The sequence below is a fragment of the Dioscorea cayenensis genome, chromosome 11 (assembly GCF_009730915.1).
Source record: "Dioscorea cayenensis subsp. rotundata cultivar TDr96_F1 chromosome 11, TDr96_F1_v2_PseudoChromosome.rev07_lg8_w22 25.fasta, whole genome shotgun sequence".
NCBI classification, from domain to species: Eukaryota; Viridiplantae; Streptophyta; class Magnoliopsida; order Dioscoreales; family Dioscoreaceae; genus Dioscorea; species Dioscorea cayenensis.
In genome coordinates this window covers 304,436-322,241 of record NC_052481.1, presented here as the reverse complement: position 1 = coordinate 322,241, position 17,806 = coordinate 304,436, and the positions used below count along the sequence as shown (strand labels likewise).

The following is a 17,806-nucleotide window of genomic DNA, read 5'->3' as shown; positions in this document are numbered from 1 at the left end:
TATTACCCCCCTAGAAAGTTCAAAAATAAAAATAAGTGCTTTTTTCACATATACCCCTGATTAAGAACAATTGCACATATACCCATAAAACAAGGTTTCTTGCCTTCTTTGTTTAGATTGACAGAAATTGAAAATTTGACAACTTGGAAGAATGTCTAAGAATCATTTATAGTAGTATCATCTTCCTCAGGTTTGACATAGAACTCAATGTAAGCAATTCGGCTAGGTTGTCCGAGGTTATCACCGTGAGGATGCGGGGCACAGGGTCTGCCGACTGAAACCAAATGCTGTATTTTCAACATCCCTCCCCTTCCAATGGTTAATTTGCTGCCTCTGTTATCTTTTAAGACACTTGCTGGGATGTTTGAAGTGGTCGCACGGAGAAATTTGTATTTATACCTGGACATAGAGCATAGCATGAGTAAACAATTTGAAATTTTTGTCAGGCTACAAACAACCAGTGGGATATGAACGTACCAGTAAGCAATACGGAGATCACACTGGAATGCTATTAGAAGATCAGTACTCGCATAATATGGGAAGTCAATCTGTGGAGAAGATAATAGATTGAATGAAAACCAGGCACATTCAAGATCTATTTGAGAATGGCATGGGATATTCACATTACCTGCAATTCGCCATGACCATCACCTCTAAATGTCACAGAAGGAGGATCAGGCTGTAAAACTATCTGGATACTAGACCCTGGCCATTCAAGATCTTCAATGGTTTCTTTCAGCACAGCAGACTGATAACACACATATGCATTATAAACTTGAATTTGAGACCAAACACGAATATTCTGAGGGATTACAATAAACCTACAGTTCAACTATGTCTTGAAATAAGCAATACCTTGACAGTAAAACTAATGGGAACATTCCCTGTGGGTTCAAAGTCGTAATCCCAGGAAATGGTATCTGGAATCCTTGTTCTGATCGCAGCATAAAGGGAACCATTGGGGAAGTCCACTGTCCTAAGCATATAAATTACAGTGCATCACAAGGGTACAAATTCTAGCATATTACAGATAATTTCCAAGTTTTTTTTTATGTTGTCCTTTTGTGCATCAGAAGCTCTGAACATTAATTAAAAAAAAAATGCAGGTACTGAAAAAGTCCTTATATTTTTCTCCATGCGAAATCTCTCCAAGATGATGTAATTGAACATATAATAAACAATAAGGTCAGGTTTTTAATTAGACTTCCTCTAGCTTTTTTTTTCCAATTTTTTATTTCTTTTGATTGTTTCCTGTCTTTCAAAATTGCACTGCATTATGGTTGACTGGAGGCATGGGAACATTACAATTCAGATTTCTTACTAGAGAAACAGAACCTTTGATTCTGTTTCTTCTTCCAAAAATGGCCAATAAGTGTGTTTTTCACTTGCCCATGTGAAATCAATGGTTCTAACATCTAGCATTATCTGCTTTGGCTTTTGCATGTGTGAATGATGCGTGTGTTCAAATAGGAAGGTTTCAAGATGTTTGATAAATTCTCTATTTTTTACCCACTTTCTATGTATTCAAACCAGCCTTCAACCATGATGGCTGCATTAATTAAATACAAACTCTTCATATATTTTGTACGAGAAATGCCCCCAGTCTTGTTCTTCTAAGCTAAATATGGTGACCACAATGAAAATTTTTCGAACTTACATGCCACTCTTCATTTTGCCACTAAATAGGGAATGACTAAAACTTTCTGCTGCTCAACTTTGTAAACACAACATAAATACAGCTAAAAGTAAAACCTTCTGATGTAAACAACACTTCCTAAAATTTGTTTTCGTGAAAAAATAATATATACCAGATTATTCTTTAAAACTAACAAAGCAGAGATATCACATACAACATGCCATATGCTATGATCAATATATATATGATAGAATTACCTTAAATTTCAATTGACATGTGCTGAAGATATGATCATTGTTATTAACAAAGTACAGTTTCCCTTGACTGCTTAAAATTGAAGAAGAAAAAACAAGGGGAATTTACATGAATAATGATTCAAGTCTTTCTTATTGATTCTGAAAGTCAATAATTAGAAAGAAGAAAAGAATAAAATACAACATGAATATTTTTTATCCCATATGCCTTAGTTCATAAGCAATCATTTATGATGTGTTTAAAATGTAACATCAACCACATTACCTTGATTCCGAGTATCATTCGGCTGAACAAATTCCAGAAACCCAATTCTTGCCCACCTATTAGCAAATATTGAAAAGGCCACACTTCTCCTTAGGAATTGTTACTCTGTGACTTTTTAAAACTCATATTATGGGAGTCTAGATCAAATAATCCCAGAACTCAAAACAAATATATTAAGCCCATCTCATATGGTTTAGTTTGGAGGAATTGATTGACTTGCAGTCTAAATAAGACACAGGCGCCTGAGTTCTCACCAATAAAATAATTTATACTTTCTAGCCAGAATTTATACAAATTCCCATGTTAACTTCTCTGGAGTCAGAATTTGCGCTAACTTATCATTAAAGAGAGGAAGCAAAATGAGCGTTATCAATCACATGTCCTCATGGTTCCTCACTCTGCCCAGTGAAATAGATTACACACAATTTTTAGTGAAACACCCTAAGTTGCTCCCCTTATTTCTTTTGCTCTAAGAAATACCAATTTGGAGAACAACAACAACCAACAACAACAAATATGAATCAAGGACTTCAAAATAATAACAAAATTTCATCACATAACAAGGACAGCTTGAGAAATCCTATTACAGAATTACAACCTCAAGTCTCCATCCAACATTGCCATTGTACTATACGGATGAAAGATAGAATCAAGCAGGAGATTGAATCTAGTTAAGAGCAACAGGTTGAAAAATCATTAGCCTAAGGTAAAGGAGCAAACTTTAAACAACAAGTGACATGCGTGTGAGTGTGTGTTGTGTTGTGTATATGTATGTATTTATGTATGTATAATAAAAATCATAACTTTGTTCAAAAGTAATCAATCACAGTTGCCACTCATCATAACATCAACAAGCACTTCACCCACGAAAAAATTCAGAAAAAGAAGGACAAGCAATGCTGATCATATCATGAAGAAATAAAGCCAAAAATGAAAAATAAAAGGTAAGTAATTGACACAACAATTGAAAGGGGGTTCAACATCATACTTGAGAACGAGCTCCATATCAGGACCTGGGTATCGAATCTCAACAACAGTGGCAGACCCTAAAGCAGAGAATATGTTGAGGCCGTCAACGAACAAGTCCAAGCTCATACCGAACCTAGGGCGTCCCTCAGCCGTGTACTCATAAAAAACAAACAGCTGAAAAAAAAAAAAATCCCCCATTTCCTTGATCTAATTTCTCGAATCAAAAACTCAATAAAAACTAAGGTGAAAATGATCGGATGATTAGTACCTCGCGCTTGAGATAAACCTTGGCCTGGAGGCAGCCGGATTCCTCAACTATGACGACGATTCCATGCTCCGAGATCTCGAGGACGACATCCTGATGGACCAAACCCAGAAGCAATGAGAAACTTCGCAAACCCTGAACCCTAAGAAGGCGAATAGCAAAAGAAAAACCTGGTGGCGCTTCCAGCGGACAGAGGTGAGGGCGTCGACCATGCCATGGATGCTGTCGAGGTGGCAAACAAGATCCGGCGAATCATCGGCAACGGCCGCCGGCGAGGAGCTCATCGCTCTCACTCCTGTTCACCGCTCCCTTTTCCTTTGTCTTTCCCGCTCGATTGGTTTTGCTGTAATTTCCTCTTTGACACGTGGCATCGAATTAATAGCACAACTCAGCTGTTTGGTGTTTGCACTGTGACACCATCCAATGTTTTGGCCCAAGAAAAATGGAGCAGTAGTAATGTAGTATAAAAAATAATAACATAGGCAACTGTAAATGACATAAATGCCCTTTCACGTTTACATTTGGTAGTGATTTAACCTTTTTTTTTTAACGGGCAATTCCTTCCTTTTTATAATCTTTGAAAATATAAAATTATTTTTTAAATTTTTTTTGTAATATCAAAAAAGTTACTTTTTTTTTTTGTGGTAGACAGTGGTCTTCTCATTGTTATTTTTCTCATTCTTCTTTTTCTTTGGTATGTTTTTTTTTATCGTTTTCTCTTTTTTTATATTTAAGTATTTCAACATTTAACATATTTTTTATTTATTTTATTATATATTTATTATAAAATTAACAATGCACATCCTTTTAAAATTCGCCTTAAATGGCTTAAATGGCACAAACCAATGGATGATAATCCATTAGCCCAAACCAATGGCCCAAAACCAACTTCTTCAAATCAATCAACCCAAAACTAATGGCCTCTTAATTTATGAATCATCCAAACTAATGGCTCATTAAACCATCAACATAGAGCATTGGTTTTGTGTGAATTTGTGGGCTGGTTCCTCTCTATAAATAGAGAAGATGAGCTTCTCATTCTAACACACAACTTAAGTGAACAATCAATTGAAGAAACAAGTGAGAGTGAGAGGAAATTAGAGAGAGAAGAAAAGTGTGGAAAAAATATTTTGAGAGTTAGTCCAATCTCCTAGTATAAGAGAGAGTTCTGGTTTTCTCCTTGTTATTAAAGAGAGTTTGTAACTTCTGGAATTTTCCCACTTACTAAATTCTTCTATTTTTACCCGTGGTTTTAGTTTTTATCCTAATTATTTAGGGGTTTTCCACGTAACATATTTGTGTCATTTATTTTTTAGTATTATTTTTATTTATTTTGCTGTAGCATTGCTATATTCGGTCCTATATTTCACAACATTTCCCGCTTGATTGGTTTTGATGTAATTTCCTCTGTGACACGTGGCATCGAATTAATAGCACAACTCAGCTGTTTGGTGTTTGCACTGTGACACCATCCAATGTTTTGGCCCAAGAAAAATGGAGCAGTAGTAATGTAGTATAAAAAATAATAACATAGGCAACTGTAAATGACATAAATGCCCTTTCACGTTTACATTTGGTAGTGATTTAACCTTTTTTTTTTAACGGGCAATTCCTTCCTTTTTATAATCTTTGAAAATATAAAATTATTTTTTAAATTTTTTTTGTAATATCAAAAAAGTTACTTTTTTTTTTTGTGGTAGACAGTGGTCTTCTCATTGTTACTTTTCTCATTTTTCTTTTTCTTTGGTATGTTTTTTTTTATCGTTTTCTCTTTTTTTATATTTAAGTATTTCAACATTTTTCATATTTTTTTTATTTATTTTATTATATATTTATTGTAAAATTAACAATGCACATCCATTTAAAATTCGTCTTAAATAACTTACAATTATCGGAATGAGGGAAAATAGTTTAGTGATTAAGATATTTTAAAAAAAGAACGAAAAAAGAAAAGAAAAATAGGGGTTAGTAAATAATAGACTTAGTAGCTAAGATGTCCAAGATGGAGTATGAATTTGTCATCTACTTAAAAGTATCCATTACTTGCTTAAATTGTAGATTTACTAATTTGAATCATGCCCTTCCTATTCATATGGCATGAATTAGTTATACTAGTTCGGAAACCACTCAAATTAAGTGTATTTGTTTTAATTCTCAAGTTACCCACTTAGTTATCTCCACTGCATACTCTATCCACTCAAATTATTATTTTTTTAATTACCAAATGTTAAGAAGATGTGGGGTCAATGTTTTTACAAATCACACAAATTGTAAAAATTAAACAACTAACATCAATTTGAAGGCACATTTTTGTTGTTCTTAGAAAAATTTACGCGTCATATCACAAAAGAATTCCTAAATTTTTTTGTGTGGTCTTTCACATGGTACAACCGAATATCATAATTTAGGAAAATACGATTTTGTAAAATCTCTAATAGTAACAGTTGAAGACAAAGTTATTAGAATGTAAATATATATATATATATTTTGAATTACAAATAGCTTGAATTAGCTATCATCTATATCCTTCAAAAGACTTATTTGGAAAGTCATAACTTTTACATTTAATGAAATCATTAGCTCTCAAAAACATACTTGTGAAGTGTCACATCTTTTTAGTTTAATAGTATCTTTGAAAAATCACAATACACTTATATAAATTAATTTGATTAATCACACTCAAAATATGCTTTTAAAATATTACATTTTACCAATGCCCTTTATGTCAATTGGTACCGGGTCCCTTGCGTAGGCCGTTCATTTAGAGGAGAACCCGAGATTAAATCCCATGTCCACGCAAAATGAGGGCACGTGAGTCGACGTTGAGCTCTGTACTCCACACGTGCACATCCCTGATTTACCCTTAAATTGGAGGATGGGAGAAAAGGGGGCGCTTGTCGTCTATTTGTCAAAAAAAAAAAATATTACATCTTTTATCCTAAAAATTTCATTCGCCATAACCTTCAACCATTATCATACAAAGGAATTGAACCCTCACACTTCTACTTCGGAGGAAAATAAGTCATCTCTAATGAGGTTCAGTAATAAGATGAAAATGATATATTTTTTTTCATTAATGAAATGAAAACGATATTATTTTTACTAAAAAATAATAGGTTTAAATACAAGTAAATGCAATTAAGCTCTCCTTTAAATTAAAGTGAATTATTCAAAGTAGAAACTTGCCAAGAGCCAAGAAAACAAACATTCAAACAGGAAAGAAAACACTCACAATGAGATAGAACCATTCTTACATGAATGTAAAAATAGCTCAAAGATAAGTGTGTTGAGAAGTGAGAACCACTCTCTTATTTGTTAGATTTTATATTTTAGTACTAGTGGCCCCTAAATTAGCTCTGTATGGGCTTAGAAGTCTTATATCAAAAAGTCTCAAGACTTAGTGGCTCAACCCCTATACCTATATATAAACTCATTACACTTCTATCACACAACCGATGTGGTACTATATTTCCAACACTCTCTCTCAAGTTCAACTCGGATCGAACTTGCTCGGACTTGCACACCATGATGCCAGTGCATTTTACCGGGTTGTACACTACTTTCGTCTCGTAGATCCTACACACATGACTCTGTACACTACTTGTGTCTCGGAGGTCCTATTTTAAACTCGACTATGTTCATACGGAACCCTCGGGAGGTCTTTTACTTGGGTCCTACTATAGCGCCTTTTTATCGGGGATCGTTTACCAGTTAGATTTTTATATTTTGGTACTGGGTGAGCCCATGCCCCTAAATGGGCTTTATATGAGGGATTTTACACTAAAAAATCTCAAGATTTAGTGGCTCAACCCCTGTACCTATATATAAACCCATTACACTTTTATCACACAACCGATGTGGTACTATATTTCCAACATTATTACTGCGGTGATCCACTAAGAACATATGAAACGTGTAAATTCAAATGTATAAAAATTTGCTTGATGGTTAAGATTGTGGGCTTTTAACTAGCTACTCATAGTTTGAATTCCCATGCTTATAAGTTTTTTAAAAGATAGCTCACCAATATCAGTGAATGGCTTTTAAGTAAATAAGCAAGGAATGAATATGAATTATGATTGATTAAATTGAACAAATTAATACTAGTTCTAATCAACAAGTAATGAAAGAATATGAACAAGTAAGGAATCAATGCAAGCTAGTGGGTCTAACTAAGATGAATTTGATAGCTAACAACTCTAATTGAAAGAATAAGCAAATATTCTTATAAAATTTAAATTTGAGAAAAATACCGATACAAATATAAAAAAAATTATTTTTTCAACGAATAGGATAAAAATAGTTTATTGGTTAAGATATTGAAGTTTTAATTAGTTTAAATGATGAATTAGCCGGCTAAGGAGAACTATAACCTAGTAGAACTAACACAAATGAATTAAAATAGCCAATGGGCAATAAAAGATTAATAATAATTCTATGACCAAATTTTGCTAAATTATATATATATAAAATGTTGACAAATTCTGTTATATATACACTATTTTATTATGTCACTTTAATTATATATTGAAAGCGAGTCAAATTCCTGATCTCAAATGTTAAAAATTTTTATTAATATTTAAAATTATGATAATGCATATTTAAATATAATTGTTGATATTATCTAGCAAAAACATAAATCTGGCCAATTAGGGTAAAAAACACAAACAAACAGAGGGCAAAATGAACCATGTGGCGGAATTCATCTAGAGAACAATTGATTTCCAAACAAAAAAAAAATATATTACATCATGCATCACATGTTAATTAGGTTTGTGGTACATAATAAACATTTGACTTTGACTCTTAGAACATTGAATTCCGTCCAAAGTTAGACATGTCTTTTTCATTTGTGTTCTTTGCTTTCTTTTTAATTATAATTAAGATGCATGTCACATCCCACATCTCAATTATTTAACTTTTTCCCCCCCTCCCCAAATTGTTTGCAAGAGTGCATGTATGTACTACCACTGACTTGAGTGAAGTTCTTTGAATTGTCTAAGTGCAACGTAGCTATTATTTTACTTTAAAAAGAAAGATAATTATATATTCTTTATTATCTCTATACGGCACATTAAAAAAAAAAATACATATTATTTTAATCACACTTTTTAATTTGATTTAATAATTTCATTGTTAATCAAATAAATTTACTTACTTTTTTTCTCAACTCACGATTTACCGACTCAATATTAATACTGATTAAAATTTTGATTATTATCATATTCTACTGTACCATTTTTAACAAATGATTGACTTTCTTTGATTGTTTTTCAAATAACATAATTAATTTTTATTTATATATATATTTTTAATTTGTTTGACCCTAATTATGTTTTTGAGGAACTCTGATTTTTCCTTGTTTAGATGTAAGCGTTTTCATTGAATAAAGTGGATAAACCACAAATTTATTAAAGAGAAGAGAAACTGGGGAAAACAAAGTTCATAGTGTCAGACAACTAAAACAAGACAATCTAAAGAAGAAGAACTCGATTTCCCTCACGGGGGATGAGAAAGTGAAGTAACAGTTGAAAATAAAACTAAGAAGAGTAGGGAGAGTCCAGGGCATGGTCGTACCGGGCCTGCAGACATCTGACGCCACTGTAAGACAAGCGGATTACCTCCCGAGTCGAGTCGCGCCATATCGCCTGCGTGAGGTCAATGGACCCAGAGCTCATGAAGTTTAGGAGCGCTTGCCTTACCGAATGTACTCAGCTTCGATTAAGCGGAGATCCGAATCACTAGAAATCCGGAAAGAGCCCATATTAGCAGGTTTTAAGAATTGTAATGAGAGTGGTGCACATATTTGGTTGAAAAATACGATTGTTGCGCTCAACCAAATATTGCGAAGATGTCTCCGAACGAGATCCCAAAAATTCCTAGTGAATAGGATTTAATGAGGGGATCCAATTGGTCCAAATGTTTGAAACGCGGGAGGTAGAGAGATTCGTAGTTAAGCAAACATTTGAAAAAGGACCAAATACGTAACGTAAATGCCAGTAGCTTGAAAAATAGGTGATCCACTCGACTCGAATTATTATGGCAAAGAATACAAGTGTCGGTGGCGTAGGATTGCGACCTTTTTGAAAAAGGTTCTCAAGTGTCGATTTTTGTTATCGGGCTGCCACCCGATGAATAAAGTAATTTTGCTAGGGGACCTAATTTTCCAAAACTTGGAATAGAGTCGGTCTAAGACCCCCATCAATTAAAAATTGTAAAAAGATTTGATGTCGAAAGTTCCATTTTTCTAAAGACCGGAGAGAGAATCTTCGAATGTCATTGGAATGGCCAGTAAGGAATTTAACTAAACAGAGAACATCATCGAAGTGGCGACCTAACTCGGATTACCCGATGATCGAGATTGTGAATAAATTGTTTTAGTAATCCAAGGGTCCCGATGCACCAAAAAGAGGGATTCCGAAATGATATTTGGGGGATTGGCCATCCAACCATCCTGCCGTGCCAAAAATAATGTTTTTTCCATTACCAATTGATTTTGGTTAGAGCAGGATCGAAACGAATGAAGTATGGAATTAATTCACTCAAAAAGAAAAGATTTATTTCTTAGTGGTCGAGAGAATAGACATCTTGGAAAAATCTCCGGTAATATAATTAACTCTGATTATTTTAGACCAACAAGAGTCGATGTAGAAATAAATTTCCACCACCATTTTCCAAGTAAGGCTTTATTGAATTCTCGAAGATTAATGATACCCCAACCACCCGATGCTCGAGGACGACAAATTCTTTTCCAAGCGATTAATCTTATTCCTTTATCACGATCGGACCTTTCCAAAGAAAATCCCTCCTAATTTTGTCAATCCCAAGAAATCCCACCCATGTGGGAAGTTTGAAGACCCGACATCCAGATGACGTGTATGGAAGATAACACGTAGTTGATAAGAGTTAAACGCACCAGCCCAAAAGAAAGGTAAATCGCCTTTCGAGGATGTGAGTCTATAACGACGATTCTATCAACTCTTTGTCCGGGTCGGGCTCTTTTGGGTCGCCTACCGTAGAAAGGGAGTCCCCAAGTATGTAATCGGTAGACAATCTCGCTGCAATTAAGTATTCTTGCGAGGAGGAAGTTGGTTGGTAACCAAAATTAGTGGAATATAGGCACTTTTTGAGTAATTAATTGAAAGACCGGAGCGCTTCAAAGAGGTAAAGGATTAATTTAATACTTAAGATCTTCATGACCACCAGCAGAGAAAATGATAAGGTCATCAGCATATTGTAAGTGGCAAATGCTGTTAGATTGATCAAGCTGTACCCCAATCGAACTTTAGAATTAATTGCGTGATAGAACATGGCACTAAAGTGCATCGTACGCTAAGGCAAAAGAGAAGGGGTGAAAGAGGATCACCTTGTCTCGGACCTCTTTGCAGCCGTAATATAACCCCCGAGTAGTACCGACTGCATGAGAATTTGAGTTTTAGCAGCTTTTTAGAATGATTTGTATCCATGAGATCCAGGTTGCCAAAAACCCCTAGCTTCTAGAATTTCAAGAAGAAAATTCAGTCTAAAGAATCAAAGGCTTTAGCAAAAATCAACTTTAAAAGCATAGCCAAGAATTTTTCTTTTTGAAGATTAAAAATCACTCACGGGCGAGCAACAATATCTGTCTGCATGATACATCTACTCCTTAATGAAACCGGATTGAGAATTATCAACTAATGAACCAATGACTCAATCTAGAGGCGAGAATTTTTGGATATAATTTTACAAGTTGAATTGATGAGACCGATGGAGTCGGAATTCGAGTGACCTCGGAGGGAGAATTTGTTTTTAGCTATAAGAGCAATGTGAATCCAATTGAGTCGTTCGAGTTGATGGAACCATCATAAAAATCGCTACATATTTTTAAAGAGAAAATCACTTTGGATAAGACTCCAATGTTTTTGAAAAAAGAACATTGGGAAACCATCTGGACCTGGAGCCTTGTCAGTGTTGAGATCAAACACGCTTTTATTTCTTCGAGAGAGAAGGAAGGTCTAACGAGGTTAGATCAACTCTATCTTTGAAATCGAAGAGATGGTGCCAAGTCGAGAAGAAAACGATGTGAGATCGGGGTACCAAAGCGTTGTTTTGAAGTGATCGTGAAGACTTTCCCGATTTCTTTATTACCTTCGATCCAAACCCCATTACTACGATTCTCGAATAAAGTTTTTATTTTTCCCTGCCATTAGCTTGTAGATGGAAAAATTTTTGTGTTTGACATCACCCCTCTTTAAGCCAAGTAATTCTAGAGCGTTGTTTCAAGAGATCCTCTTGTTGAAGAGAGAGAAAAGATCAGACCGAATGTGGGAAAAACGAGGTGTATTCATTTTTCACAAAGTACAAATAATAATAATAATAATAATAATAATGATGATGATGATATTAATTTTGTTGTCATTAAACTATTTTAAGGAACTAGGAATCTGGCTGAGTAGTCACGTTGTTATTATTAATTTTGTTTTGGGGGAGTTAGAAAGGCACATATTTTTCACATTGGGAAAACCATGGTACTCACACATGCATGCATCTTTCCATGCAATGGAATTAATTAGCTTATCTGTTGCAAATGTCATCACAACTATCTATCTTGTCATCATTATTGTTATAATACATTAAAAACAAAAATAGAAAATAGACAAAGACTCATACATGCATGTGCGGCATAAAGTCTAGAAGGGGAAAAGAATCTTCCCATTAATTCTCATTCTATGAAAATTTTAATTTCACTTTATTTGAAAATAATTTTGCCTTTGAGTTAGACTTCCATATGAATCACAAAGATTTAAAATTATTTATAAAAAAATATTTATTCGGCCATTTAATAATAAATTATTTTTTTTAACGAATAAAACTAAACAAATAGAAACACATATGGGAAATTAATATTTTAACTAATATGTGTTAATCTTGTGTATTTAAATTGAGAGTTGAGCTCATTTACTCAAGAAAAACAAATTAAAAATATTTTTTTTTTGTCTTATCATACTTGTCATCAAATATATATACATATATATATATATATATATATATATACATACCTAATCAATTCAATTAGTACTCCTTTGAAATGTGATAAAAAGTTAATCATGTCAAACAATGTAGTTTTGAATCCTCTAGTACCAAATGAGACAAAAAAACAGATGACTGCCTCCACCCATGCGTCATGACTGTTTAATAAAATGTAATTTTCTTTCCGATTCGTATTTATATTGATAAAAAGAAAATACTTGAATTGCCTATTTTATCCTTGATAAAAATCATATATCTCATACACGTAAGTAACATGTGACTGTTTAATTGATTTTTTTTAAAAAAAAAAACACACACACAATATAATTGATGATTTATTTTACCAATAATCAATTTTTTTATATTACGACAAGTACAACCACGTGAAGATAATTGATTTTTTTGAACCTAGACTATTTTTGAAAAACTTAACTTTGAAATGTATCTAAAAATGACATTTAATATATATATATATATATGTATATTATTATTTTTTTCAAACCATGAAACAGTCACATTCATTAAGTTGTTGAGAAGAATAATTGATCAGATATATTCTAACATATTTTTCACAGAGCGTAACAAACAGCAAAGTTGTCCCAAAAATATCAGTGATGAATGAGATGATGTCTTGACCCAAAGGGCTCTATGGTCAGTGAAACCAACTAAGCATGATTTGGTTCAATGGAAAAACCCATTGAAGAATAATGGCCTCACCACACCAATGCACAAAAACAACTTCAAGTGACGCCACCCTCTTGATGTATGATAACGTTTTTCATATAGCGAGATATAGACTTTTGTTGCTTCAATTATAATTATAATAATAATACTAATATATATTATTATTATTATACATAATATATATAAAAATATATCATAATGGCAGCACACAGTCGCTACATTTTACTGTAGCAATGAATTAAACTTAAATTGGTTTGTCGTGTGGCTTGCCTCAAAAGTGCCATAAAACTTTTGAAAAGAATACTCACACCTTTGTGAGGCTTTTTATTCTCACATTAATAATATTCATGGAAGACAAAAGAAGCTCTATCTTATCTAATCACATTTATTATATATTTTAATATTTCTTTTAATTGTTCATGTGATTTAGTGTCTTAATCTATTATAAACAAATTAAAATAAAGTTAATGTATTTACATTGATGTCATTCACAATATATGAAAAAGAAAACAGAGAAACAATTAAAAAAAATTATTAATCATACAATAGAAAGAGATAATCATGAATCAGTCTCTATTACACATCGTCACACCGTATGACTTTTTGTTATACTCAATTATACACAAAATAGCATAAAATAATAGAGCAAATTTACATATTCATTTGCTAATGTACAATTATATTTATGATATGCTAAAAAAAAAAAATTAAAAAAAAAATTGACTCTAACTTGTCCAAATACTATAACCACTAATGTTTTGATTTATTTATCTAAATAAAGACTTACACTTAAAATATAATCTCAATTTAACTCAAATTAGTACAAAACCATCTAGAAACATATTTAGATATGTGAGTCCGTGCCATTGACTTCCACATATATGTCCTTATAGGGTTGAGTTTTTGAGTTAAAAAAATATATTGTAATTTTGTAAAAGTTAAATTAATAAATTATGGTTTGGATAATTGGATTTCAAGTCTTCGATGACTAGTTAACAATTATTCAAAATAAAGGATATGATTAATTATTATTACTAATTTCTTGATGGAATTAACTAACTTTAAAAAAAGAAAATAAATCAAATTTCTTCATGGTGTGTGACACAAGATGGAATCTTAGGGAAAAAATAAAAAATATTTAGGCATATATCGTACATGAATTATTACTTGATGTCAATGACTAAGAAAATGGGTGTGGATAAAAGAAAGAGTTCATAGTCAATATTAAACGCTCTAATGTGCGCAACAGCTATGAATTAAAATTAATTATAAATACATAATTATTCATTATTTATTAAACATTGGACTATATTTATTGGACTAAATTAAAGATGTGACAAAAATTGGCTCATATTGTTTTAAAAATTATATATAATCATTGACTTGTAACATTGATAATATTTTCTAAAATTTTAATAAAATAAATCGATGAAAGTTTTTATCATTGTTCACCATCTTTGAGTAGAAGAGCTTTTTAAATTTGAGATTAAATTAAAGAGATTCTTCTTATATATGTATTTTGATTTAATGATTTGATGGTTTGATGCTTGTCAATGTAAATTATTATTATAACTTGCTGTTGGACAGATGTCATATAGTTATAAATACATTATTATTCTTATTTTTGTGAGTGTGGAATGATCACCATTGATTTTTGAATAATAATTATAAATTAAAAATTGAATTAAAGTATTATTAGCAAATCATAACCAAACATACTTATTATTATCATTATTCTAATATTGTCCTTCAAAAGTTAAAAAGTATATATTTTAACAATTGGCATATATATTCTTGGATCGACTGCGTGCTCAAGTTCATCTTGGACTAATTGAGGCAAAAGATCTCTGGTTGAGAGAGAATGGACTTCAGTCCCCAATCTTTATATCAAAAGTGAGAAACTATATGAGCGGATCATTATTGTCTCTCGTGTTACCGACCTTAACTTGTGCTACCAAGATCTTGACGTATGCCCCATTTGCCACACCCCCATTATCATTATTCTAATTTTATATTGTCAAGCTAAAAATAAAAAAGTATATATTTTAACAATTGTCATATATATTACTGGATTGGAGCTCATGACTCAAGTTCAAAAAAATACTGGACACAATTGAGGCAAAGATCTCTGGTTGAGAGAATGGACTTACAGCCTAATTTTATATCAAAAGTGAAAACATATGAGCGGATCATTATTGTCTCTCGTGTACACGGCCTTAACTTGTGCTACCAGCGGATCATTATTGTCTCTCGTGTACACGGCCTTAACTTGTGCTACCAAGATCTTGACATACTTCAAGACTCCTATTCTTCAACTAAATAATTTTACTAACTCCTCAAAATTAAAGCACATAAAAATTTGTTTTCTTCTATCTATCCATTGCATGATCTCCCAAAAATAAAATAAATAAAATTTTAAAAAAAAAATGCAATACCAATCTTCTCAAATTGATTTAATCCACTGATCAACAACCATTGCAACAAACAACAAATATAAACATTTTTATCATATTCTCATCTCATCGATAATATTTAACAGCAAATATATATATATATATATATATAAACACTGAATTGAAGCACACTATGTTCAGTACAACTTTCTCATGCATACATATATATATTTATATATCATATCATATCATAGGAGAATCGATCATATAATAATACCATAATAACGACAACTATGATGATGATGAACATCATATATACTAATTATAACATCTTATTCGATCCTCACAGTTAATTATCATGCATTGTTGTTGATGTTTTTACTGATGCTGCTGCTGCTGATGATGATGATGATGTGCGTCAAGCTTAGAAAGAAGTGCAGCAGTGAGAACATCTTCTCTTTGGAGTCCATGAGGGACTGTAACCACAACGTCTTGTAGCATTAGTTCCTTAACCTTAGTCACACTTGCATGGCTCACTTGCAGCTCTAGCTCGCTCATTGCATTCATTAGTCTCGCTGCTGAGTGTCCTCCGGTGCAGGACTGTGCCCTTATGACTGCCCTCTTGTCCCTATCAATCTCACCTCTAAATCCATCCTCCCAACACCTCCACCACCATTGATGATATTACAAGCTGAAGTAGCTGAAGAAGTAATGCTACTCATGCTCTGATCCATGTTATTGTTGTTGTTGTTGTTCTCCTTCTTGAACGTCATTGGTGTGATGATTGTGCTTGGTTGTTGTTGTTGTTCATGGGCTTCAAGTTCTGAAACTCTGTTTCTGAGCTCATAAATGTACGTGACAGCGTCGGCGAGGAGTGAAGCTTTGTCCATGCGTGACACGTTGGGGACAACTGAACGGAGCGCGTAGAACCGGTGGTTGAGTTTCTCCCTTCGTTGCCTCTCCGCTTCAACGTGGTTGACAGGGATGCCATCTTGCCTGTCACGTTTTCTCCGGCGAGGTTGGTGTTGGTCTGAATCATAATGATCAGAGGATGAAGACTCTTTTTTGAGACTTGTAACTATGGCTACTGTCGCTTGTTGTACTTGTTGTGCTTGTTGTGCTTGTTGTGCTTGTGCTTGTAGTGGTGATGGTGATGGTCCTTGTGAAGGAGGATGAGGAGGAGAGATTACTGAAAGAGTATTTGGTGAAGTTGATAAGAAGATGGAGAACTGAGCTTGTTGAATGAGAAGAGAATCACGGGGGATGACGACAGGGGAGGCAAGTTCAAGTACGGAAGAGAAAAATAGGGAGAGGGATGTAAACAAGAGTATTGATGCCATGGAAACGAGCATCAGCAGCGCGAGGACAGGATGAAGATTGAAGATGGTGAGAACCAGAGAGCCATATGGAAGTGGAAGTGGAGAAGGAACGGGAAGGAGTGTATTCAAGTCATTGCAATGAAAATGAACGGTTTGAAGAGATGATGTAAAAACCACTCGGCATCATCTACCATGGTTTCATTGAGTTTGAGTACCGTCCTGCAGTTTTGCTGCAATTGCTACTACTGTTATAGTTAATGTCAATAATAGTACTGTTGTTGCTACCATTGATGTTAGTGGAGTTGGAATTGGAGTTGTTGGGGATGAAGATGCCAGCATGCCAGGAGAGGAGAAGGAGGTCTGGTGAGGAAGACCAGACGATGGCATGTGACCATGGTTGTGGTTGGGATTGAAGGAGTTGCTGTAGTTGATACTGGATAGATATGTTGTTGCTGTTATTGTTGTTGTTGTTGTTGTTGTTGGTGCTGCTGGGAAAAAGGAGGAGGTCTTCCATTGATTTGATGATGATGATGATGATGATGATGAAGAATTAGAAAGCTAAGAGAGAGAGAGAGAGAGAGAGAGAGAGAGAGAGAGAAAGAGGTTTGCTTAATTGCTTGTTGGGTAACCTATTGAATGGATTTTATACATATGCAGAGGGTGGGTGGCAGGGACTTCTGTTTTTCTTTTTATTTAAGTCCTTGTTAAATTTATTAGTTGTCTCTGTATGTCCTCTCGAAAGTTAGGTTGTCTATGTAAATGCGATCGAAAGACCTGCAGACGGATCATGTAGCCCAGCTACCACCGAACCCACCTGGTGCTCTCATTTTGTAGAGATAAGAATCGAGTTGTGAGCCCAATGTCGATACGATCTCGACCACGCCATTGCGATACGTAGAAATAGTATCGCTTTCTATTTGGTTATTTTAATATATATATATATATATATATAAAAAGTGTGTGTGTGTGGGGAATAAAAGAGGGTTTTTCAAAGAAAAGAAATTCTGATTCC

General features: G+C 33.6%; 2 protein-coding genes across 2 annotated transcripts; both read right to left on the bottom strand.

The window, feature by feature from the left end:
* Positions 1-26: 26 nt before the first annotated feature.
* On the bottom strand, positions 27-3,734 carry LOC120272552. The gene is made up of 7 exons (XM_039279397.1): positions 3,560-3,734; positions 3,393-3,482; positions 3,144-3,298; positions 856-976; positions 629-748; positions 478-548; positions 27-399 (listed from the first exon to the last, which is right to left on the bottom strand). Exons 1-7 carry the CDS (start codon positions 3,671-3,673, stop codon positions 156-158), a joined length of 915 nt encoding a protein of 304 aa, XP_039135331.1. The 5' UTR covers positions 3,674-3,734; the 3' UTR covers positions 27-155.
* An 11,923-nt stretch (positions 3,735-15,657) lies between these two features.
* On the bottom strand, positions 15,658-16,921 carry LOC120272161 (transcription factor bHLH14-like). The gene is made up of 2 exons (XM_039278922.1): positions 16,091-16,921; positions 15,658-16,049 (listed from the first exon to the last, which is right to left on the bottom strand). The coding sequence occupies exons 1-2, from the start codon at positions 16,825-16,827 to the stop codon at positions 15,854-15,856; spliced, it is 933 nt and encodes a 310-aa protein (XP_039134856.1). The 5' UTR covers positions 16,828-16,921; the 3' UTR covers positions 15,658-15,853.
* Between the last annotated feature and the right edge of the window lie 885 nt (positions 16,922-17,806).

Bases quoted from the DNA above. Each gene is read 5' to 3' on its own strand.
- LOC120272552 (XM_039279397.1), bottom strand. From the start codon at position 3,673: ATGAGCTCCTCGCCGGCGGCCGTTGCCGATGATTCGCCGGATCTTGTT. The intron at 3,483-3,559 runs GTTTTTCTTTTG...TTGGTCCATCAG, and splicing joins TCCGCTGGAAGCGCCACCAG to GATGTCGTCCTCGAGATCTC. The intron at 549-628 runs GTAATGTGAATA...TCTTCTCCACAG, and splicing joins ATGGTCATGGCGAATTGCAG to ATTGACTTCCCATATTATGC.
- LOC120272161 (XM_039278922.1), bottom strand. From the start codon at position 16,827: ATGCTCGTTTCCATGGCATCAATACTCTTGTTTACATCCCTCTCCCTA. The intron at 16,050-16,090 runs GTCATAAGGGCA...ACACTCAGCAGC, and splicing joins TTGATAGGGACAAGAGGGCA to GAGACTAATGAATGCAATGA.